The following is a 24,509-nucleotide window of genomic DNA, read 5'->3' on the forward strand; positions in this document are numbered from 1 at the left end:
AAAAGTCCATCATCCTCCAGTCCGGCAGGTTGTTTCTGGAAGTACCATTGGAAAGCAAATTTGTACTGAATCACTGTTCTCATGTACTAATTTGCATGTACCTGCTGTTTGTGAGCAGCTGTTTCTCACCATTCTTACTTACCAGTCAAGTACTGTGACTCTGGTTAACATGAGGGTGTGCCCCTGTCACTGTTCTGCATTTCTGTAGGACGTCTTTCTGAGTTCCTTGCTTGTCAATTCTTGTTCTGGTCATCTTTGATATTCTTGCTCCTCTCCAATAACTGAAGGACAGCTTTTAAAGTCAGCTGGTGTATAAAAATTCACCAGAACAAAGGTAACGAGTAACTTACTGGATACATTGGTAACCAGAAAGGTCGCTTCAGAAGCTGTGTCTGCAGCTTCCTCTGGCTGCCTCCTCCCTGTCCCTGCCCTGCTCTGCCCCCAGCCGGATGGGGGAATGATGAGATATGTATTTGCAGCCCTTTTCTTCATATGGTAGGATGCATGTACTTGTTTTATAAGGGATTAGAAGTACCAGAAATGAAGTATTCCCTCCTTCTGTCTTGTAACTGAAGCAAGTTGTGCTATATGCAGGAGATGCATTGAAATAAACTTTCTGGTTTAGCAATGTGAAGAGGGAGGAGCAGTTCTGCATTTCTCCTGTTATGTATCATCTAGATGAAAGCATGGGAGTGTATTACATTCTCCTATACCTCTTCAGACCATCTGATAACTACTTTTTCACACACTGGAGTACCATTTTGGTTTTTTGCCACGCTTTTTTGTTTTATTGTTCCTCCTGCCTTTGTCTCCTGAGGCAGGTGTTCTCCTGCCACTTAAGCAGGCAGAAGCTTTACTATGCAAAGGAAATATCTGTCAGCTTTCGAACAGTTATTGTCTTCTGGAACTGCAGCATGTGCACCAGAGAGTCCAGCTCTGCTGCTAGAAATCAGAAGACAGTTTGCTTATGGAACATTTGTCCTTTTAAGATGCAGGGAAATGGGAATGGCATTCTACAGCAAATTAAAAGGGGAAATTCAGTGTTCATAATAACTTCTAACACTGTGTCATTCTTAATTATTTTACGGAACTGTATCATATGAAAAGTCTGCTTTAACTTACTGCTTAATAAATATATTAATGATCTTTGTTATCTAGAATTCTGCTTAATCTGATGGTTCTTTGTAGAAGCTCTTTCCACATTTGGCTGTGCTACCAGAATACTTGCCTCAGTTATGAGATTACATCTAGAATTTAAGATTTCTGATAAAGCCATACCAAGCAAACCCTGTATTAGTTTTCTCAGAGACACTTCAGCATTTTTTTCAACATACCATTTGATTGCTTCACACACTTTTATTTTCATAATATCCTTGTGAGACAGAGCAGGTGGTGGATTTCCTTGTTCTTAGTTGTAACTGAAGGATGCAAAGGGTGTCACAGTGAAATTGTCTTTACCCAACTAAAAAAAAATTACTGAGGAATGATCTGATGGTGCTATAACCTAATTCAGTTCCATAACATGCGAAGTTAGGACATTCTCCTTACTCTTGGTGTGTTTAAACATCTATGACATTTCTTTTTATAGTACAACTTTATTAAATGAATTTCTCAGCCTGTCTCAATACTGTGTTCTGCATATTCTTCATTAAGCACTGAGGAAACAAGGACATACAGGTACTGACTACATCTGACAAGTACTGTTGGCCATTCTTCATTGTGGGAATTACATCACCCAGAGCTTCTCAAGAAATGGCATTTGCCTACTATATTTTCATTTAGCTTATTTCTCACTGTTTATATTAAGCAGCTAGATAATTCTGGAATCCCTAATGCAAGACCTGCTTAAAATGTGACTTTCTCAAACTTCATTTTTTCTACGTCTTCCAAGTGACTGGTTCACAGACTTTCTGACAGTAAAGTCCTGTGTAAGTCAAAATGGATATAAGAAGGCCAAGCTTTGCAAAAAAACTGTTCTTAATGAATAACAGAATATTTATCACCACTGTTAAAGTTCCCACTAAATGTCATAGGAGGTAACTAATCCACGTGTCCCTGTTGACCTCAGGAAAAGCTTCACACAACAAGAAGCTCCCACTCTGTTCAAGTACTTGGCATACTTTTGTGCAAGCTGGTTTAATTTTAGTGGCTTTTTTTTAACTTATGTTTTTAAAGCTCGAAGATATTTAAAGTTAGTGTCTAGCAGTAATTATTTAGTTCTGGAAGGGAAAGGACAATTTGAATTAAATGTTTAGCAGCACGTCTTGTTATAACCTGCTTAATTGTCATCTGTTGTGACAGTTCCATTTGTCTTTTACAGGAAGCCCATGATGGACTTGCTGATCTTTCTCTGTGCGCAGTATCATTTAAATCCATCAAGTTATACCATAGAGTTGGTATCAGCAGAAAATAGCCAGATTAAATTCAAACCTAACACACCAGTGGGAATGCTTGAAGTGGAAAAGGTGATTGTAAAGGCGAAACAAATGGATAAGAAGAAACCTGCTCCAGTTATACCAGAGGTGAGCACTAAAATTAAGCATACTGAGAAATTAGAATTGCTGCTATATTCAACAAACTGAGCTGGTAGCTCATGCTCTTGTTTCAGTGTTTCCTGTTGTCTTCCATCCTTTCACCTTGAAGCTCTGTGAAATGCTTTAGTCTGTTTTTGACAAGCTCCTCTTAGGTACAGTACATCTCAGTTTGTGGCAGCTAACATCTTTGCTGCTGAAAGAAGGAGATATTACAATATTATTTGAAATCCCATGTTTTATCTGCCTTATGAAAAATTCTGCAGATGAAGTACAGTCTTGAACAAACTGAAAATCAACATCTTGTACCATCTGTCATGCTGTGATATATGTACCCTTCTGATTGTATGTTCATTTTCCTTCAATACATACTGTTCCCTCTTGGCTTTTTTTATATACCCTCCAGAGGGCAGGAGCTTTAAGAAGCGCTAAAACAGTTTCTGGATGTTGCCTGAATCTTTCCTTCCACCTTTGTTGTTCTGCTACGTAGAAGAATGCTGACTTTTAATTTATCTAAAGCACATACAGAGGGCCAGGAGAGCTCTTCTGCTTCCCTCCTACACACGTGTTCTCCTTGGGGCTCATCGCCTGACTTCCACAGCTGCCCAGAATAACCCTCCAGGCATGTGCCCTGCTGCACAGGCACATGGCAGTCTGCTTCATGTGTCCTTTTCTTGCATGGAAGGGAATAGCAAAATAATTCTTATTTTCTTATGTAATGTTTCTGAACCTGCAGCACTGGTCAAGTTGGCCATAGGTGCAATTCTGGTGATTGCTGTTAGGCTGTTGTAAAAATGCCATTTCCTTCAGAATTTGTGCCGATATTTATTGGAATTTTCTTCTCTTTAGCAAACAGTAAGAGTAGTGATAAACTACAAGAAGACACAGAAAACAGTAGTAAGAGTTAGTCCACATTCACCCCTTCAAGAACTCATACCAATTATCAGTAGCAAATGTGAGTTTGATCCTTCACACACACTACTGCTGAAGAGTTACCAGTCTCAAGAACCCCTTGATATGACAAAATCTCTTAATGACCTTGGACTAAGAGAACTATATGCCATGGATGTCAGTCAAGGTAAGATAACTTTTCTAAGTTGCTGTTAGATAAAAGATAATTGCTTAATAATTGTATACATGTTGTTGGGTTTTTTACTTAGGAAAATATTTTCTAGAAATTTTATATATATATATATATATATTATTGGTCTTCCACAAAATTGAAACTGACTCTTGTGTACCTGGACCTCTGTTTCAGAAGTGCTGTAGTAAGTTTTATTTTCTAATCAAGTGTTCACTACCAGCAGTTAGCTGAGTACAAATCCTCCCTTAAATGTAAAGCCTTCTTTTCCTTCCCTCACACCTTCCCCACAAACTCCAACATCCTACTTCCCTTAGCTCCTACACGACATCATGATGAACTGAAAAGGATGGAAATGTTAGAGAAAATTCGTTTTCTTTAAAATAATGTAAATTTTTAAAAGCATTAGAGTATTTTGATGGTCTTTATGTATTTTTTCTGAGTGCTGCTTGCTAGTTTTATAGATTGTGAAGGAATAATAATTGTCTTTTTAATTCTGGTCCAACAGGGACACAATGCACCAACTTTCTAATATTTGTACAGGTATTCCTAGGCCAGATTTTAACTTCATCTGGACAGGTGACAGGTTAACTAGACTGTAATTAAACGTTTTGTACAGTGTGGTTTGTTTCATTTCAGACATTTCTCACAGGAAATTTTACCTCAGTGTAGAAAGCAGTAATATTGATTGACTCAGTCCTGTTATTGACCACTGTTTTATTTGCTTGATTTTAATTCTGCTTTAAACTTGTGGGGCTTGTTGGGGTTTTGTTTGTCTTTGCCCCTCTTTCTGCCTGAATATGGTAACCTTATTGTTTGGTGATTACAGTTTCAAGAATCTGTCAGTTTACTTGGTAAAGGTCAGAATGACAGATTTGGACAGTATTTCATTTTTTCCACAGAGAAAACAAAAATGAAATATCTTTCTCTTCCACACTGGAAACCAACATATTTTAACTTGCCTAAATGTGTTACTTTGACTATGTGTGCTCCCAAGTGCATTATTTAGTTTTTTTGTCTGGTTATTTACTGCTTTCATCTACAGACTGGAAAAGCTGCTTTTTGCATGATAGGTTGTGTGTTTCACTTGAAGGAACAGCCAAAAATACCAGGGCATCTATGCTTTCTACACAGCAGTGCCCTGCTAGGAAATTTAAATATTCTTCACTTCTCTTAATATGAATTAGTTCAGCATTTCAATTTTGCAGGCAGGTTCAAAGCTCTGAATTTTCCATTTTCTTCATGATAGTAAATGGTGAGGTGTATCTTAATAGAATTTAAATTCAAATTTTATTTTATTAATATTATATTTTATTTTTACATTCCTCTTTGTTTACCAAGTTTGGACTGCCTAACCATCCAAACCAGAACCAACTAGAATACTTCTTTTTCTCTTTGCTTCAGAAATAAAAGTGGAACCTCCCTACTTATGTACATAGTTGCAGTCTGTGTTGTGTGTCTTCCAGCTTAAGTTCTTGAATGATTTAAGTATTAGACCTTTTACTTCTGCAAGATACCCAGTTAATTTTTCCCTAATGTTGAAGATCTAGCTTGGCTTTCTGTGTTTGTATGTTGTCACTACATCCTTGATTCAGATTCACATTTTCTGTCTTTCTTTTTGTCTTTCTGTAGCCGCATCACCAGTTGATTTAAATTTACCATCTTTTCAAGGTATGATTTACTGAAATAGGCAGTGAAACTTAGCCCTTTTGGGACATTAGCACCTGGCTTAACTGTGGCATGAGTGATATTTCTGTCCTATCTTAAGCGCACATTGAAAATGATAGTGCATAATTGGATAGACACAGCTATATAGAAAGTATTTTTGTACAGTTTTACCCTGCTTAGATCAATTTATTCAATTTCTGGTCATGTTTATATTGATACTTTTACCGGACTTGCTGATTTCTATTGCTTTATTACATGTGCATTCAATGCGAGGATTTCTTTAAGAAAGTTCATTCTAGTAAAATTTTAAAAAAGTCAGTAATGAGATTTACAAATCCTCTGCATGAATAAAGCAATTCAAGGAGGATAATTTCTTCAAGATAACGAGAATAGATTTGACTGTCTTTACTGCGCGTGCCACACAGTTATGTGTGCACTGATTGAGTGTTTGGGTGGTCTTTCTCTGTCTCTTGCACACCATGTGCAGGCTGGGACCTTGCTTGTTCCACTTCTCACTTTGCCGTAAATTTAAGCCAGTAGGAATGGAGAGCTGAAAAATCTGATGCTCTTTTTCCCGTTTACTACTTTGGTGATGTGAACATAGCATATGGCAAGTGGGGTAGGCTGGATTAAGTGCTGGTATTAAGAGCAGCTGCAACTCATCTGCCCTGAGTTCTGAGAAGGAAGGAACACCATGGATGATAGGCAAACTGTTTATTTTGCAGCACCTAGAAAAATTATTAATATAAATGGTTCATTATGTGTTTTGTGTATTGTTGCAGGAAGTTTATGACATGGTGAAATAGTAAGAATGCAGGAGAAATAATGCTTCACGAAATAACATCTAGAACTATTGTTTTCTATTTTAGGCTCCTACCAATCTGAAAACATAGATGTTCTGAAGGAGAAAGAAAATAAAGGATTTTTCAGCTTTTTTCAACGAAACAAGAAAAAAAGAGAGCAAGTAAGGTGTTCCTTTGTGTAAGGAAAACTTCCAGAAACATATTCAGATTGACCAATCAACACTGTTGATTATTTTCCAGAAAACATACGCAACTTGGGTTTCTTTTTATTTCCCACACCTCAAGGCTGCCAGTGCCCCAGCAACTCCACTGATGAGCAAGCCCAGGCCAACGCTGATCGCGAGGTCCAACACTGTCAGCAGGCAGTACGACTCCAGCACGCTGCCAGCGGAGATGCCCAAGAAGCGCAGGGCTCCGCTGCCGCCCATGCCGAGCTCCCAGAGCGCGCCCCAGGAGCTGGCGCGGGCACAGGTCACACCCGCCTCGGAGATGGTGAAATCCAGCAGCTTTGAAAGGAGTGAACAGGTCAGTCGCGTCTGCTTCACTTCTCCTGGAAACCACAGACGTCATAACCCTGGTAACCCTGTTGTTAATGTATGATGAAGCTTGAAATAAATGGGAAGTAGAAGTGAAGTAATTGCTTCAAAAAAATTTGGCTAGAAAACAACTATAGAGATTGAATGATGAATTCCTTTTAAACTTTATAACCAAAGTAGCTGCTGTATTTTGAAAAGGTAAAACCAATTTCTTATATAAATTAGTCTTGTAAGCACCTTTTTCTTCTTTTGGGTGAATACTTTATACATTTAAATATGAGAAGATGGTCTCACTTTATTATAACTATTAATTATTCCTGGTAAATTTGAATGTTTTAGTTACATAGGGTAATGACTTGTTTGTTCTTTAAACTATGTTGTAGAACAAAGTGGACATGGGGAGCAGTCTAAACATTGTTCCCAGCAATTTCACGTAAGATTTTTATTTTAAAAACTGGGCTGTGTTTTATTGAAGCTATGAGATCTGGGCTATGTATTTGAGTAACCTATATATATCCTATGACATGCAGAAATTCTGACAATAGAATTTGTGAGAATTGATGCATTAACTGCTATCCTGGTATTGCACATATTGTCAATTGTGAATTCCAATTAAAGATGAAGGTTAAAATTTTTGTTATGTATATACCTTTAAATTTATTTCATACTTTGCTTTGACCACAGTATCTAAAGGTGGTCTTTAGATATGAGGTTATTGACATGCTAGAAAAATTAAGTGCAGAACTAAATGAAATCCAAGTCTGAGGGATTACTTTTAAGTTAGACTTGGTGACAAGAAATCTTGTCTTATCTTTAAAGACTTATCTTTATACTATGTCTTTATCTTTATACTATGATTTAGTCTTTCACTGTTGCACAGAACCACAAGAGAGCACTGTTTAACAGAAGTTCTGCCTTTGTGTATTGTGTCCTGCTGAAAAGCTTTGTCATTTGAAGAAGACAAAGATTTCTTTCTGAATTTTAGTAAAAGGAACCTTTGGGGAGAGTAAGAAAATAATGATTTTTTTTTACCATGTTTCTCTTTGAATTGAATTCAATTTCTTAAAAAATAGCTTATTAATGTTAACATGCTTTAAATTATTAATATTTTATTATGTCTAAAAGTAATATATGACTGCTTGGCTGTCACTCAAGCAATTGCTTAGATTTATTATTTTGTACTGACATTTCTTACTGATCGAAAGTGATCTGACTGAAGTTGAATAGTTTACAAAGAGAGGACTAGATCAAGTTACATTTTTGTGTATATTTCCTATTTTGTACTACTTTGTGCAACTAACTTAAAACTTAGAGGCTTTTGGCATACTTTTTTAAGATGACTTCTCTCTTGTTGGGATTTGATTGCATAGTGATTTATCAGAAAATGTAGTGCTTGGACTTAAATGTGGATAAATATTTACTCTTTCCTTTGAATTTTATTAATTCAAGTGAAATATTTTGTCTTTTAGTATCTACCTTACTATCATATAATGAATGAATTTGGCATAGTACATAATTTTTAACTTATCAGGGAAGTTCTGATAAGGATTCTGTGGGAGACTTCCTTGGAGAAAAAAGTTCCTGCTTGGAAGAGTACTGAGACATTTTCAGAGACAGCCTTCCTGTAGTACAAAAGTAGTCCATTCTCCTAAGTGGGAATAGGAATAGACATAAAAACAAGCACTTTAACGTTTTTAAACAGTCTTATTTAAATATGCTACTGAAAGAACTCAAATGCAAAAATCAAAGGGGGCAGAACAATTTCCAGAAAGAAATACACAGATACTTCTTGGACATGCAGAGGTTCTCTTAGGAATGCAAAAGTAAGCCTGGTGCTCCAAGTGGCAGAAGATGGCAAGAGCAAGAAATTTGTAAATTACTGGCAAGCCGAAATCCAAGGATAAAGGATGAGGTCATCTGCATTTTATTATAGCAAGGTGTTCATCACAGTCTACCTCAAACTTTTTATTGAAAAAGTGAGATACAAATTGGACAGACAAAACACAAGATAGGACAAAAAGTGGCTGCAGTTCAAACAGTGGGGGTAATGGCTCCAAGTCAGACTGCTTGTAGTGTGGAGTTCCCAAGAAGTTAGTAGTATGGCAAATACTGTTAAATATCTTTATAAACAATCTACATCATGGAAATGAATCCACCTTCAATAAACTTGAAATTGGGACCAAAATGGGCAGAGAGGGTGGGACTCCAGCCACCACTCAGGGAGACAGTGATAGGCTGAATGAGTTTTAAAAAGGATGCGTATGAAATTCTCTATGTGGAGTGAAGTAATCCAAGCACCAGTACAAGCTGGGGTCTGGTCATGCCATCCACCTTGAATCCAGTGTACTCAGTAGTTTTATGCTACAACTGCACTACTGTGTTCAGATTTTTGTCCTGTAGTTCAGGATTAAAAACAGGCCACCATGATGTTTAAAGGTTTGGAAAAAATAAATATTTTAATGTAAAGATGGCTCAGATAGTATGTAATTGCATTCTTATGATATCTGGACAGCGAAATCAGTGATATATTCTTCACAAGGGTACATGTGGCAGGATGAGAACCAGTGGGCATTAGCTTCTCCAGAGGAAATTCCATTCAGACTGAAGAACAAAACTCACCGTTGTGAGAACTGACTGTTGGAATAGGTCATTCATAAGAAATGGCAGAAGCTTCTTTGGTGGAAATGTTTGAAATGTTCCCTGACAGGCTCTAGCAATAACCAATAATAAAGTGTAAGAACTTGTTTTCAACAGAAGGTTGGGCAAAATTATCTCAAAATGTCTCACTTAATCTAGGTCAGCTCTCAGTAAATGAGGCCAGTGCAGTGGTCACACTAGATCACAAGGATTTAATTATAAACCATATAAGAATTTGGTCTATCATGTTCTCCTCCGTTGAAAATATATTGTCCTGCTGATAGGACTGAGTGTCTCTCAGGTTGCTCACCAGTCTGATTGGTGTGTTCACTGGGATATTTAGTATGTTTGGGAATTTCACTACGACTTTAGTGTCCAAAGAAGTTAATTTACAAGAGTGAAGATATACTTTTTTTTTTCTCTTAAGGGTTACTTTTTAATCTCCTTTTGCCTTACAAGAAGCATTTCATTGCAAATCAAACTGCTTTTAAAAATGCCTAAGTTCTGTAGCCTGCCCTTCAGTTTACTTGGCAGACTGGATACATAGTTTATTTCTTCTATACATGGGCCCTGTTATGGACAAATACTTTTGTAACATCCACAAGGAAGACAAAGTGAAATGTCAGTTTTGCCTGGATGAATTGATTGCCTAGTTTTGAGAGAAATGTGTAAAAGTAGTAACATCACAACAGTGAAATGAGACAACTTTAGGAGAACAGAGTTCCCACCGTTGTCTTTCTTCAAATTCTCAACATGCTGTAGTTCAGTTTCTCACACTATGAAAAAGGGTTTTAATGTTTACTTACCTTCTACAGATTCCCTGCTACTTTTCCATTAAAGAAAATGCTTTCTCGTGATGTGAGTAGTTACATTCTCATATGAGGGTTGGAATTTTTTCTGCCTCCATTTCAAGGTGATAAGTTATTTGTTTTTAGGGACATGGTCCTATTTTTAGAGGACAAAATTGTACAGTGGATGTCAGGGTACCTTTTACATGTCATTACATAGCATGATTTGCTTATTTTTCTACACGAGACCTTGAAGACACCTAGTAAGCTTAAATGGTTAATGTTTGTCCAGAAAATTTCTGTGTTCAATCAGATGGAAAATGACCATGTTAGTCTCTAATATTGAAATCCCTCGCTTACTTGTCAGTTCTAGTACTGGGCAAGATGACTCTTGTCAGAAGTATGTTTAAAACCAGCAAGTTTAAATACACTTGCAAGGAGAGAGGACTCTTAAGGGTTTTTGCAGTGTTGTGTAATTTAGTGTGTGTATCTTCAGTTTCCGTAAAAGTGGCTGCAATTTTCTAGTAATAACACCTCTTTAAAAGAAAAGCATTTGATTATGCCCAAAATACCACGGTTGATTTTCTTCCTACCACTTTATTTATAAAATCTAGACTGATACATCTGCATTTTATAACATGAATATTTCTCTCCTTACCCTGTTTACAGTTATTGAAAGGAGCATGCATAAAGTATACTTGGGTAGGAACAATTAAGTGAAGATTTTTACTCAAAACATTTACAGTTTAAAATAATGGATAGGACTTCTCAACTGTAGAAATACAAATTGCTGTTGCTTACACAACCCTAGCTCCTAAAGAAATCTAAACCTCTAGGTTTTTCTTTAAAAAGATGGGGAAAAAGAAGAAGGGAGAATGGTGGAAGGGTGAGAAGCAACTGAACTATAAAGTACTTCTGAAAAGATTTTTTTAAATCTATTGTCACAGGACAGCTTAGTTAGGATTTCTGTGATGGGTGAGTTCCATGCTGAAGAAATGACAGAGGCTTGCTTGCCTGCAACTTGATGGTCAGCTCTTAAAAGGAGCAGTTGGGCAATGATGCATTGAGCACTATGGACAGCAGGGAAGATTTGGGTGGAGTCAGGCTTACCAGGGAGAAGAGAGTGCTCAGGACTATCTGAAGTTTGCATGAGATGATCTGATACTATTCTGAGATGTTTCAGAAGTGGTGGTGAAAGAAAGTAAGATGTTGCATGCATCCACTTTTCAGTGTATCAAATGCATACTTCACTCCTTTATTGTGCTTGGTCCTGTACAAGCAAGATAAATCTTAGGAGAAAATAGTCATATTGGTTGGTTGGGCAAAATATCACCAGCTGAGTTTCTCCAAATATATTCTGTATGTCTTTTCTTTCCAATGGATCCAGAGGTACATTGCTTCCTTTGAAGTATTTAGGATAAATTTAAGTATTTTGGGAAGCTTAAGCTTTCCAAAATGTGTAATAGAAATTGAGTGAATGAATTACTGAAAGAACAAATACGTATTTTTTGCTGTTACTCCTTGGGCATATGTTTGCCTGCATACACAAAGGGAAGAAAGAAATAAATATTAGCAATATGAGTAGCAATGTGCTTTGCTATCCCTATATGATGCAGTCATCTATATGTTTCTGTTAAAAATAGGTATGTATGGAGCAAAAGATGGAGGATATGGTGATATCTATCTAGTGACCCTTGGTGTGAGGTAGGGTTTCCAGCACACTGAAATGCTCCAGTAATGCTGTATTCTTTCTCAAATGTTTTTTGGTTTTTTGCTTCCATTGCAGCTTCAAAATTACCTTAATTATCTTTATTTGCTTTTTTGAAATTATAAGAAGGGCAAGGCACTATGTCTGCCACTGCTTACAGGGGCTGGAACTTGGGAATCACTGGCATCTACTAGTGGTGTGTTTGCTTTGGGTGGGATTTGGTGCCAAGTTTGAGACTAAAAAGTTTTAATATCTACTCTTGCTTGTTGCAGGATGAGGAGGGTGTATGGTGTTAAAAGTAGAACTCCTGCATATGTTATAGAAGTTATGACAGAGTTCACTGGTGTTTCTGCATAAACAGAGTTAATTACTTTAGTGAATCCTAACAAGAATTTTAATTTAAATGTAACTGATATAGCACTGGTTATCATAGGCAGTTGGTATGACACATGAACACCCAGATGTATATTCCAAAACTTTGTCAGATACGTCTTAATAACATTATTTTAATTTTTTTCCATCTGTTTAAAGTACTATTTTAACATTACAGCCTTTGTTAGGATTTGAAACCTCTTAATATTCATATGTTGAATAATTCCTGAGAAAATCTGTTCAACACTTGAACCTTTACTGGAACATTTAGTACTTTCTTGAAATCTCTCTTTGCAAATTGTTTGTTTCTTTGGATGCAAAGGGCAGTGGAAAGGCTTATAAAAATCTTCTAGTAGCATTTGTGCTCTTGTGCTGAGAACATGACTCCCCCCTACACAGACACACTTGTGTTGTGCAGAAGGGAACTCTGGTGACATCTGCTCGGCTGAGCGGGCGCGCAGAGCTGGGCGCCAGCCGAGCCGCCGAGGGAGCCCGTGTGGAGCACAAGAGGTGCAGACCTTGGAACAGGGAAATGTGGCTTTGTGCAGAGCAGAGGGGCTGCAGCCTGAGCACAGCTGCCAGAGAGGAGACGAACACAGCTGCCCAACTGCGAGGAGGAAATACTTCAGCAGCAGAAAAAAGCCTCGTTTGGGGAAATAATGTTAGATTTGATATCCCCTCCTGAATAAATTCAAAGGGGGAATGAATGCTATTAATTATTTTTACTTTTTGAGATCTATTTTGGAACTGTGAATAAGAAATTATGAAAGTATAAAGTGTGTTTTGTTGCGTGACATTTTAATCTAGAAGCTGACTTGTTTAAAAACTACTCAAGCGTGCAAGTATTTTTAATTAGGAGTGCTGTGTTCCTATCCTCTGGTGTTCTTAAAAGAACATTTCACCTTGTGCTTTGTGTTTTCTCGCTTAAAACGTGACTCTTGCTTTGCTGTAGAAGGTTTAAATTGCTTGCTTAGGCACTAGAGTGATGAGTAGAATTGTGTGTACACTTTTGGGCAGTGGTGCTCGTTGTAGTGCAGTATCTGTGGCTCTGTTGTACCTGATATCAGGGTGGGACAAAGCAGATAACTGAGGGTGCCCAGGGTGGCTCAGAGGATAGTTTTTCATTCAAAGCCCTGCTCAGTCATTCAGGTATTGTGCTGCAATCTCATGGGAGCTCCCAAACGCTGCCTGACAGGCACCTTGTGCCGGTATCTTTACTGCTGTAATTTTCTTTATAGATTTGATTGTATGCAATCAAACACTCTAGCTTTTGGTCTTTAATATCCCACTTACTGTGGAATCTTTGGATATTTATTCAGTGATAGTTTTCTAAATGATAAGCATCTTTTCCCATGGAAATTGACACAGTCAACAATTCTATTGTTTGATGTTTTCGAAAGGGTTGTCAGTGAAACAAGACTATGTTGCTGTCTTTATGCCTTCTCTGTTCCTTGATATTGTGCTTTGTGAAGTGGGCTGGTTCATTGAAGCACAGAGAAGTTCTCTGGAGATGACCCCACACCCAAATGCTGTGTGGATCCTTCTAGACAGAAATGAATGTCGCTGCAGGATTTTATTATACTGTTGAGCAGACAAGTGATAGGAATCAGAATTACTACAGAAACAGGCAGCTGTGTCCAGTTCCAAAATGCATTCCTTTATTGCTGGGATCCTGAACATTGTCCATTTTGTAGATGTGTATATAATTTTCTTCAGCATAACTGTATTTAAGAATGGCAGGCAAATTTACAACCATTGTCTTTCTAAGACAGATAATGTGTTTCTAAAACAGCTTAAAATGCAATTGGACTGCTGTGTCATAAAAATATGAGGTCTTCAACAGATATCCTTTGTCCATTTTTTAATTGTTTTGATTATTTGTGAATTAAGATTTTTTTACTTTTGCTACAATAATGAGGACATTCCTATGCTGTAATATCCATAGGTATTATAACCTTTTTCTTGCAACTTACTAAATTTAACTTTGTTAAATATTATGAGGCAGTTGTACTTGATAAGTTTTGAAATTAGGCATTCCAAAATTTTTTATGAAAGTTCAGGTATTTCAAGGAGGAAAGGAAATTTATAATAATTATGTATGCAGGCTAATTAGGATTGCTGTTGAAAGAATGGATAAGGAAGCACTGTGTCATGTTGCTGTGGTGGAGTGTAGTTGAAACTTCTTTCCAGAATGATTTTAGCTACTTTTAGAAAAGATTTATTTTGGGTTTGTAGAATAGCCCTTGGGCATAAAAGAATTCAAATTCTCTTATACGCTATATGTAACAACTGATTTTCTTTTATTGCTCTGTGTTGCACCTCTGTGAATATATTCAATTACTCGAGAAAATCTTTTTTTTTTTTTTTTTTTTTTTTTTTAAACAATTCCTTGGAGGAATTAAGATGAGGAACACAGCACGTTTGGGAAAGAGAGAACGTATTACCAAACGTATATTATAAATACTTTTTGAGAACAATTACAGGAGCCGTTTTGCTGTTTCTCGCTGGTTGCTAATGATGCTGCTGCTGCCCTGTGTCCCTGCCCAGGCCCCGGTGGGATTGGTGCGGAAGGGTTCCCTGCCGCTCAGCGACACCGCCTCCGTCAACTCCTCTCTGCGCAGGATGAAGCGCAAGGCGCCCTCGCCACCCTCCCGAGCGCCGCAAGATCAAAGTGAAAGCAGTAATGAGCCTGGTAATCTTTTTATGCTGTTTAATTGGAAGGCAGCGGAAAGTATAGCTGGCTAAACATTAAAGTAACACCACCTTGTGAGATAAGAACCTCAAGTGAGCAACCACAAAACTGCAAATGCGAAGAATACATTTAGTTTTGTTACCTCACCAAGCGGGGAAGCATCGAAGCAGCACCAGGGCAGAGGCACCCAGGTGGGAACATGGGCACCACAGAACTCGGGCCGTGCCAGATGACTGCCAAACCTGCTCCCTTCCCTCTGTGTCAGGGATCCACACAGGTGTATTTACCACGGTGCTTTGATCTTTCCCACAGCAGGGCAGGAATCTCCAGCATGTCCCGTAAGATGCCTTGTAAGTCTATCACAGGCCTGTATTCTCTGAACACAGGTGTTCCACTTGTCAAACACACAAGATTAAAAAGCCGTTAATATCGTATATGTGGGGTTTTGCACCCCTACTGCAAGTCACTTGAGTGTGCTTACGATCCTTGTCACCAATCTTCCTGTTTTCCCACAAATGTGTGAAAGAGGTATTTAGAGCATGCAGATCAGAAAAAACCCAGACAATACCAAATTAATTATAGTTAGGTTAAGTATAGAATTGTGTTTATGTTACTCAAGGGGACTGCTAGGGGTGGGGAGAAAAGATCAGCTTCTCTGGATCTGAGAGAGTATAATAGCAAATGGACTGACTAGAAGAATCTAAGAGAAAGTCCACCTTTTTTTTTTTTTTAAATTCTTCTGTTTGATCAAAAATTCAGTTTTCTGCTTCAAAAATACCTGAGTCAAGATTAAAATATCTGGAAAATATGACAATGAGCACTAGTTGCTTGAGAGGAGTTTCTTGAAGAAATCACTAGTCTGTATGACCACAATCTAACATTTTATCTATGACTTTCATTGGTGCCAAAACTGAGAGGTGGTAAAGGTTGTTACTTCACTTTTTGCAGTAACAGAGTCAACAGAATCAACCTCCACTAAAGCAGAAGGAAGAGCCACTGAAATGCAGCCTGAAACAGGTTGGTTCTTTCTACAAAAGTACTGATAAAATTTACTTCATAGCAAGTTATGGTAATTCATAGCAATAAATTACTATAAATGGGTCATAAATATAGAACTAATTTTAACGCTTCAGATCAATTAACTTTTCCTTTGGAGTGCAATTATGGCTTTCTAAAACAAGGATATTTTACTTCTTTTATCTACAGAAACAAATACAATATATTTTGTATTACTATCTGTGCTTTACATTTTATAAACTAAACATTATCCCCATTTTCTCTCCTTTCTCACAAGTTGCAGAGAAGAACTATCCAGAATTTCTGTGATTATTTATTTTTTTTGTACCTCATAACAAGCTTTTCAAAAGCTAAAGCCCAGTGTTGTTTTTAGAACTCTGCCTTGTGCTGCCCTTGACCTGCATAACATAGGGGCAAGAGCAAATCTGTGCCTGGCTTTTGGTTGGCATCTGAACAGCCTTTGAAAACATAAGTTGTAAATCTAAACTGAATACATAAATAGTTGTTTATACATTAAATTATTTGTTGGGTGTTATGGGAAAAATGTGATCTATGAAAGTATAGCTGTTTAAAATACAATTATTTAGCTGCTGAACATAATGCTTTTTTAAATTTATGCAGTTTGTACTGTGAAATACTGTTGTTTGTAAGCACCAGACTGTAGGGTTCAGCTATGAGATACAACATCTAGAAGTCTTCTAAGATTTGCAAAAGCTTTTAGAATAATCAGTGCCAGTGCAGTCTGAAAGAATAACTCTTAAATGCATTTAATAAGAATGAAGTATATAAATGCTAAGCCTGTACTGTCATTATATGAGGCTAAGCACTCAGTTATTGTGCTAGTTGACAGGAATTTAAAATTTGTTTTCCAGCTGTTTTATTCTGGATGCCAGTCAAATTGTTTGGAGTGGTAAAACAAAAATGTACCACAAAAGCTGAAAAAGTCATCTGCTAGAATGCTAGGTCTCTGGAAAAAGGGGGGAAAATAAAAAATCAGTAATCAGTAAATTTGAGCTTGGTTTGTGTTTAGGACAATTTATGCAAATTATTGGACAAGGCATTAATAGAAACAATATGTAGCTTAATAAATGGGATTATGAACCTATACTGCAGAGTCTGGAGATGGAATGAAGTTGTAACCTTTCCTTGTAGCTGTTGTAGCAGATGAAAGAGAATAATTCTGAGTGAGTGGTTTGTTAATTGGTACTAAATTTTATGTGTTAAAAACTGCCTATCTACATGCAATGGGTTTAAGATGAGCAAGTTTATCATACTGTGATATTCAATCAAGTTTTTTGTTTTCTTGTACTTGTTTCTATCTTAAGATTGTTGATCTGTACTAGAAATTTCTCCTTTCCCATCACTGTAATGTCCAAGTGCTGTGTAGATAAACAACCCTGAACTTCAAAGAAATGACTTGTTTATTTTTCCATAGATTTAGAAACTTCTGCTTGAGGCATTTGAGTTCTGTAATTAAGTATTTTAATTTAAGCTGTAGTGGAAAGAAATGGAAAAAAGTAATCATCTTTACTGGGCTTAGGACAGTCTGTGTTGAGCCCTTGGATTTACCTCTGCAGTTAGTGACAATCTTCAGTCTCTAGTTTTCCTCATGTCTTCATGCAGGGTCCTTTGCTGGAGACTTAATGTAGTGCAGTTTTTTAAAATGTACATACAAGTCACATAACACAGCTTCATTGCCTCTTTTTCTCATGGGATACTGCTGCTCTCTGGTGGCATCTCTGAAACTGTTGTGAGGCCTGTGTGTAAAGGGTCCTTTTAGCAAAACCCCTCATGCTGTGAGAACCAATATTAACCTGTAGCAAAATCAGATGCACTACACCTGTCCTATTCCTAGTCTGAAAATTATCCATGTTTGGTATTGTTTTAGATGGATCAAATAGTTCAGTGTCACTTAAATTGCAAAGTTGGACATAATTTCAGCTTTACAAAAAAAAACCAGAGGAGTTTGTTCCATTTGGATTAATACTGCTTTGATTGTCAGGCATTTGAGAATCATTGTGAGGTTTTTTTTGGCTGTGACTGGCATTTGTTCCAGAGTGGTTCTGTTATGCAGTGCTACTTCAGTAAATTAGCAAAAAAACCCAAGCTGCAAAATACACTGTTACCTTTTGCCCTAAAATGAACCACTGCAAATGTTCAGTTTGGTATCTGTTAGCTATGCACTACTCCACATTACGTGGAGCTATACAGTATGGAACAGGCAACATTTCTCCTGTGAAGTGACAGTTTTCCCATGGTGTAGAAACAGTGTGTACCTTGACAAAAGGAGTTTGAAGACACACATCCACTAGAGTTAAGCATTGACAGAGAAGTAATGTGAACATGTGGGATAATAAACAACAGTTCTCTTTATAAATTATGATTTTTTTCATCTTCCCAAAGTTTAATTAATGCCTAGTCTTTCTTTTTCTAGGGAAGATGGTAAAACAGTATTCAAAGCAAATTTTGAAATGAGATTTTTAGAAAACTTTCCATCAAATAAATCCCTTGATATAATCCTATTGGTTACAGTATTTCTTAAGCACTTTGTTAGGGGCTGTGGTGTCAAGAGCAGATTTGCATGATGTAGTCAGGCTTTCCAGCTCTGGTGCTTATGAGCATGAGAGCTTACAAAGTAGCACCAGCTTGTTCTGTCTGCTGGACAGAGGGTATTCTTACTGCTCAAAGGAGACTTGCAGCTGGTATGTCAGTCATCAGGGGTTTGTGTGTGTGTATACACATATATGCGTGTGTGTACTTATCTATTTATCTACCTTCACAGTGACATACTGTAACTCTAACTCTATTGGTTTAGGGCTACTTAACATTCAATGACTAATGTTCTAGAAGAATAAACTGTATGCAGGTAGAAATGCAATTTATATTACATATAAATGGAACTATGGATAGGGTGTATAAGCAATAAGGCAACAGTATATAGCCAGTATTGCTGTAAGTTCTTCCTAGCAATGTGTTGCATGTAAAAGCTCTAGACTGAGGGTTTGGAAACAAATCAGAATCTGAACTGCTCCTCTAGGGAGCAGTTACCTGCTTGACGTAAGTGAAGGATGGTTTTTAAAAGTTGTTTGTCTTCAAATATACTCAGATTTTATTCTGCTGCAGCAGTGACAGCCCAGGTCTGGAATGAAACCCAGTAACAGATGAAAATCTGCTAGCAAGCAAGGCTGATCTTATGCTGACAAATGAGGTAGAACATTTTTGAAGAAGTGTGAGGGCTGTTTTTGTTTTGTATTATCCATTTGTAGGTCAGGGTAGTCCACCCCAATGCTTGGAAGGGTTTCTAGCGCAGCAAAGAACAGATTTTCACATAGCAGGAACATCAGGAATGTCTCCTATCAACCTCTTTCCATCCCAGGAGAATAAATACAACTCAGCCTTTGTTACACTCCTCTCCAGAGGAAAAGCAGCAGAGAAATGACAGCAATGCCTGGGCACGAAGCCAGAGCAGCTCCAGAATGCTTCCATTTCTCTTGTCAGAAGTTCTCATTATTCTTTGTTGTATAATTCAAGTTTCCATAGAGTATTTAGACCGAAAATCTCAGTCTTTGTTCCTGTAGCTGGTATGGCTCAGGCCCATAGCATAATAGGTCTCACCAGCGAAGGAGGCAATGTTCTAGAGATCCAGTTGTGGGCTGTGGGATAATCTTAGCTGGTTTAATGTTTGATCACATTGTTATGCTTGCTTTGTTCATTTTGACATATATATTTAACCTGTCACACATGAAATGATACTACCGTCACTAAAATGATCCCCAAAAGAATGAGGCTGCTGGGTATGAGTTTTCCCTAGGTGGAAAAGAGGTTGGTGGACAATGAAAGGAAGAGAAGGCCCTTATGACTAGTAAACCTGTAGGAGTCCCTGCGATACCAGTGGGACATATTTGTATGTACCTGTCCTGGAACCACATGGAAGGAGCTCACCTGCAGCACTTTGCAGTCTTGCCTTTCTTTCCTGGGGATCTAAACTGCCTTTGCATTCATGAGCACTATGGTGTGTGTTGATCACATCACTTAATGTGTAACTACAAAACACTATTACAAGATTGCAATATAAAACCAAGAATTAAATAGTAAAATGTTTGGCTTTTGTAGTTTTTCTGTAATTTTGAATGAATATCTTTGGTATTACCAAGCTCTTAACTAACGACGCTATTGTAAACAGCAAAGTTTCTGTTCTGTACTGAGCCTTTCTCCAATACATACATCCTCTTATTACTTCTCTATAACACTGTACTTCTCTAGAGGTACTGGAAGCATTGTAGGATACCAGCTGCTTAAAAAAAAAAGTCAGTCTGACTTTTTTTTTGTATTCTGTGATCTGTGACTTTCCAGTGTTCCTTTTTGTTTTCTTTGTTGACTTGAGTTTACACTTGGAAATTAAGTGATACTACTTAGACCGAAACATAATTGTCCAGGTGCAAGGCTTGTTTCTAACAGGTGTCAGTGCACCCAAAGCAGATGGGAGTACTCTGGTCAGGTGTATTTATTAGTTCAAGTGCACTGCTTTATCTGTGTCCTAATCCAGCAACTCTCTGGCTGTAGATGTCAGTATTTTTATAGATCTATGAACTTTATTTTTCTACTGTAACATGAAGCACTGCACAAGGTACTTCAATACACTTAGGATGATTATGGGAAATTTTTGATAGTGGTGATGAAAATTGTTAAAACCATGGACAAAATTGATATATGGGTTATTCTTTAGTTCTTGGACATTGCTACTCTGATATGGAGGAACTGTGTATTTTAAACTTCACTGAAGCGCTAATGGAGGAAGTACAAGCAGTCTGGGTAAAAGCAACTGTCTACCTCCATGAAATCTAGGGTTATGAGATAAAAGTATATTTAACAATCTTAATTCAATACCTGGGTTAAATATGGAAAATGTTTTTCAGTAGGTACAGATACGGAACCAGATGGACAGTAGTGTGGTGATCAGCATATTCTTGTGTCAAGAGAGTGAATTGAAAAGAACCAGAGAATTCTGTGAAGTCTGAATGGATCTATTTTTAAAATTATTTTTTAAAAATCTACCCGAATTGTGAATAAAAGTCAGTTTTCTTTCTTCAAACTACTTAGGCTGCCTTGGACAGTCCCTTTTAATCTGCAACCTGCATTGAAAACTGTGGCTTGATTTGGGTTTTGTTGTTTTTGGAGTGTTTTTACTTTCTTTTCCTTTCTTTTGTGAGTGTAGATGTAAGGAGCTCAGATTACAACCTGGAAGAAATTGATGAAAGGGAAGAAGAGATAGGTGTGCAACTGGGAGAGGACGGTGGAAGTACCAACACCTCTCCTGGGATGGGAGAGGTTACTGCAGCCTTCAGCTCTGCTGAGGTACCACTGGAAAATGACAAAAACGATCCTGCTTCATCAGCTCCTGTTCCTGGCAGTGTTCCCATAGACAACTCGCAAAGCTTCAAGGAAGAAAAACAAGAAAATATGAGCACAGATGGCAAGTAAGTACGTTTTGTGACAATGAAAGGAGCATTGGGGGGACAATGGGGGAGGCAGATAAAATGCAGAGTGCTGTTACATTGTGAAGCACAGAATAGAGAATTGTGAGAGAGGAATGAGCTTTAATATGCTTAGCTTTCATTGTAGCACTCTTCTGTGCACGGTAATTCATGAAGCTTTTCAACAAAAATGACAATAAAGTGTTCTGCAGTCTATTCTGTTTAATCTTCCCTTTCCTTGCTACTCAAACAGCTGGAACCTAGAAAAGCTGAACCCAGCTCTAAAATGCCCAGTGTATTTACTAGAGCAGCATGCTGCAAAAAAATTTGGATTGATTAGTTAAATAAAAATATACAAATTCATTCTTGCAGATGGGAGAAAATGGATAGATCAGCCATTTTCTGTTCTTTTGGGCATGATCCTTATTCCTTGCATATTTGTTTTTGCTCTAATTTTTATTTTTTCTTTTCCTTATATGTGGTCTTGACCTGTCTCAATCCATTTGCTCTCAGGAAAACAAGTTAATTCAGCTTTTTTAAAGAATAAACACATTAGTTTCCTTAACCGCTCTTTTTCCCTTCTGGTGATGCTGTACCTTTGCCCTTCAGCATGTTTGTTAAACTACCTGACTCAGCAGGTTTCCAACATGAGTTAGTGCCTGCTTGAAATAAATGTTGATTGTCCAGAGAAGTCCCATTGTGTTAATGTAATTCACTATTTCTCTGTTCCCTGGGGCAACTAAGCTGGCTACTGTTCCCAAATTAAATTGAAAGAACTATTTCGATTATTGTACTGAAGCCAAAACGTGTGACTGCCCTAGTAGCCAAGAACTTTCAAGGTAGTAAAGAGAGGCTTAACTTGTATTTGAAGGGACATTTTTGTCAGTGCAAGGCCAAATGTGGCTTTGCAAAAATCCTTGATACTCTGTCCTGCTGAATATTGTCCCAATTGCTTGGGTGTTTCTTCTCTTTAGAGATCTAATAAATTGTCTTGAATTTGCAATTTTTCAGGCCCATGGTATTGGGTCAGTTTGCCTAATTGTCCAGAGGATGTTTCTTTCCTTCTCTGCCTGTGAATTGGTAGTAACCTTTCATGTCTTGTAGTCCTGGCGACAATCAGCTGGAAGGTACTGCACTCTGGCTTTAGAGTTTGGCAATTGCTTCCTGAAATATCTTGGGGATTCCAAAATGAGGGGTAGGGTTTCTCTGACACTATATTTCTGGAAGTAGATAATTTCGATCCTATATATAACATCTAGTTACACTGAGAAGTGTTTTTTTTTTTGTTTTGTTTTTTTTTTTAATCAGACCAGGGATATATGCAAAATATTCCAGTTAAAAGTCACTAATTTCTATAATGATACTCCATGGTGTTTTGTGGCTTTTGGGTTTGGTGGATTTTGATTTTATTTTATTTTTAAATTACTATTAAAAATATAGTTCAGCCCGTTGTTAATAGTTTTAGCTCAGTCACCCAGCTGTGTTAAATTGAACAGAGGGCACAGAGGGTACAGAGTGCAGGACTGAGCTTTAACTTTCTTCCAACAGTAATTTTGAGAGCATAAGCTCCTGTTAATGGTTTATGGGACACTTACAGTATGTTTGCGACTATACAGGCAGCATGAGCATGGATAGTTATTGAGAAATGTATAATTTTAAATGATTCGAGGCAGATCTGTCACCACCTCAAAGCACTGGTTCTGACAACCAATGCATTTGATGTAGCAGCAAATAATTTGGAATCTTCATAATGCCAGTATTTCTAACTATATGTTATAAAAATACCTTGAATGAAGTTTAGAGTTTTAATAACTTTTTATTAAGAAATTTTAAGTAATTTTACCTTTTTCATTTACTTTTTGAAACCAAGGACTTAATATGTCTTCCCTACCTCCAAAAAGATGAGTTGTTTATTCAGCATTTTTGCAGTTCTCTTGTCCCCCATGAAATGAGGGAAACAGATATTGCATGCATTTCCAAGATGTTTAGTATGCAAGTACTAAACATCTTGTTGTGTGTGTTTCTGTGCTGTTCTCAAGGTACTTCTTGAAAGGGACTACTTTGAGAAGTCTGTACTGCTCAATTCATGTGTTCATACAGTGTCAGTGTCTCATGCAGCATAGTGGGGACAAAGTAAGGACACATTTTAGATTGGGGGGTGTCAGAACATTTTATATGAGTGAAAAACCATTGTAGCTTCACTGGAATAGAGTTGCTATTGGAAAGGGGCTTGTTCCAACTGCACATGTAAACAAAAGGAAGGGGAGAAGAGAAGGGAAGACTGATCATCTGCTTACACAGAAGCAAGTGGAGCTGCATGTCATTTTGGTAAAATATCATGGCAGCATTTCCTCATGGTGTTTTTTTTTTTTTTTTTAATCAATTCTGTTGAGTATTCCAGCGTTTGGCAGAGCGGTTCTGTTTTGTCCATCTGTGTTTGGAGAATATTGCCAGTTCTCTTGCATCATTCCTTGTATTTACTGAAATGAATGATACCAGCATATTTAATGTACTGTTGTGCTTTGCAGAGGACTACAGACTAAAATAAGCAGTGTGGATGCTGGATTTCAAACAGACAGGAAGCTTAAAATTTTAGATCAAAATAAAACTGATGGTGAGTAGTTCCCACTTGTTAATACTTGAAGCTTGAACTTCTCTATTCCTTTGAAGAAATGGTTATATAGTCACCTTTTGTATTGTTATCATCAGATTATTTTCTTTATGCTTGCTCTAGCTCTAGTGTATTTTCTTTGTGATGAGGTGACAAGAATTGGCTGCAGTTTTGGGTTTTTTTGGGTTTGTTTTTAATATATTTTTGTTTTAGCAGTAGTCAAAGCTGCATCGTGCTGTTATAGGATGGTGTGGGTGGGACAGTGCTCAGGAGGGGGAAGGCTGGACACAAAGGTGATCCTGCCACATGGGGTGACATGGCTGCCTCATCCCACTGGGGAAGAAGCCATCAGTCATTCTTTGCTTATTAAATAGGGTGAGTTTTCTGCATGAAACTGCAAATATTTTTAAGCACAAATAAAAGTGACACGCTGATCTGAAGCAAAATGACGACATCCTGTGCATCTAATGGGTTATAAATTTCTCTGTGGATTTAGTGACATGACTGATTTATTTTACTCTTTTGTGACACTGATTTTCAGATTTATATATTAGGCCTTCTATAGTCTTTTATCCTCAGTACACCTTTGTT

At 37.4% G+C, this 24,509-nt stretch overlaps 1 protein-coding gene across 1 annotated transcript in view; it reads left to right on the forward strand.

The window, feature by feature from the left end:
• COBLL1 (cordon-bleu WH2 repeat protein like 1) overlaps nucleotides 1–24,509 on the forward strand; it is a 78,814-nt gene that overhangs the window by 46,107 nt on the left and 8,198 nt on the right. The window contains exons 3-10 of the mRNA XM_066322877.1: nucleotides 2,321–2,522; nucleotides 3,381–3,609; nucleotides 6,150–6,244; nucleotides 6,369–6,608; nucleotides 14,672–14,816; nucleotides 15,765–15,833; nucleotides 21,049–21,310; nucleotides 23,836–23,921. Of these exons, the coding sequence (XP_066178974.1) occupies nucleotides 2,321–2,522; nucleotides 3,381–3,609; nucleotides 6,150–6,244; nucleotides 6,369–6,608; nucleotides 14,672–14,816; nucleotides 15,765–15,833; nucleotides 21,049–21,310; nucleotides 23,836–23,921 (1,328 nt within the window). The remainder of the gene's footprint in view (nucleotides 1–2,320; nucleotides 2,523–3,380; nucleotides 3,610–6,149; nucleotides 6,245–6,368; nucleotides 6,609–14,671; nucleotides 14,817–15,764; nucleotides 15,834–21,048; nucleotides 21,311–23,835; nucleotides 23,922–24,509) is intronic.

The sequence above is a fragment of the Sylvia atricapilla genome, chromosome 7, assembly GCF_009819655.1.
Source record: "Sylvia atricapilla isolate bSylAtr1 chromosome 7, bSylAtr1.pri, whole genome shotgun sequence".
Classification (NCBI taxonomy): domain Eukaryota; kingdom Metazoa; phylum Chordata; class Aves; order Passeriformes; family Sylviidae; genus Sylvia; species Sylvia atricapilla.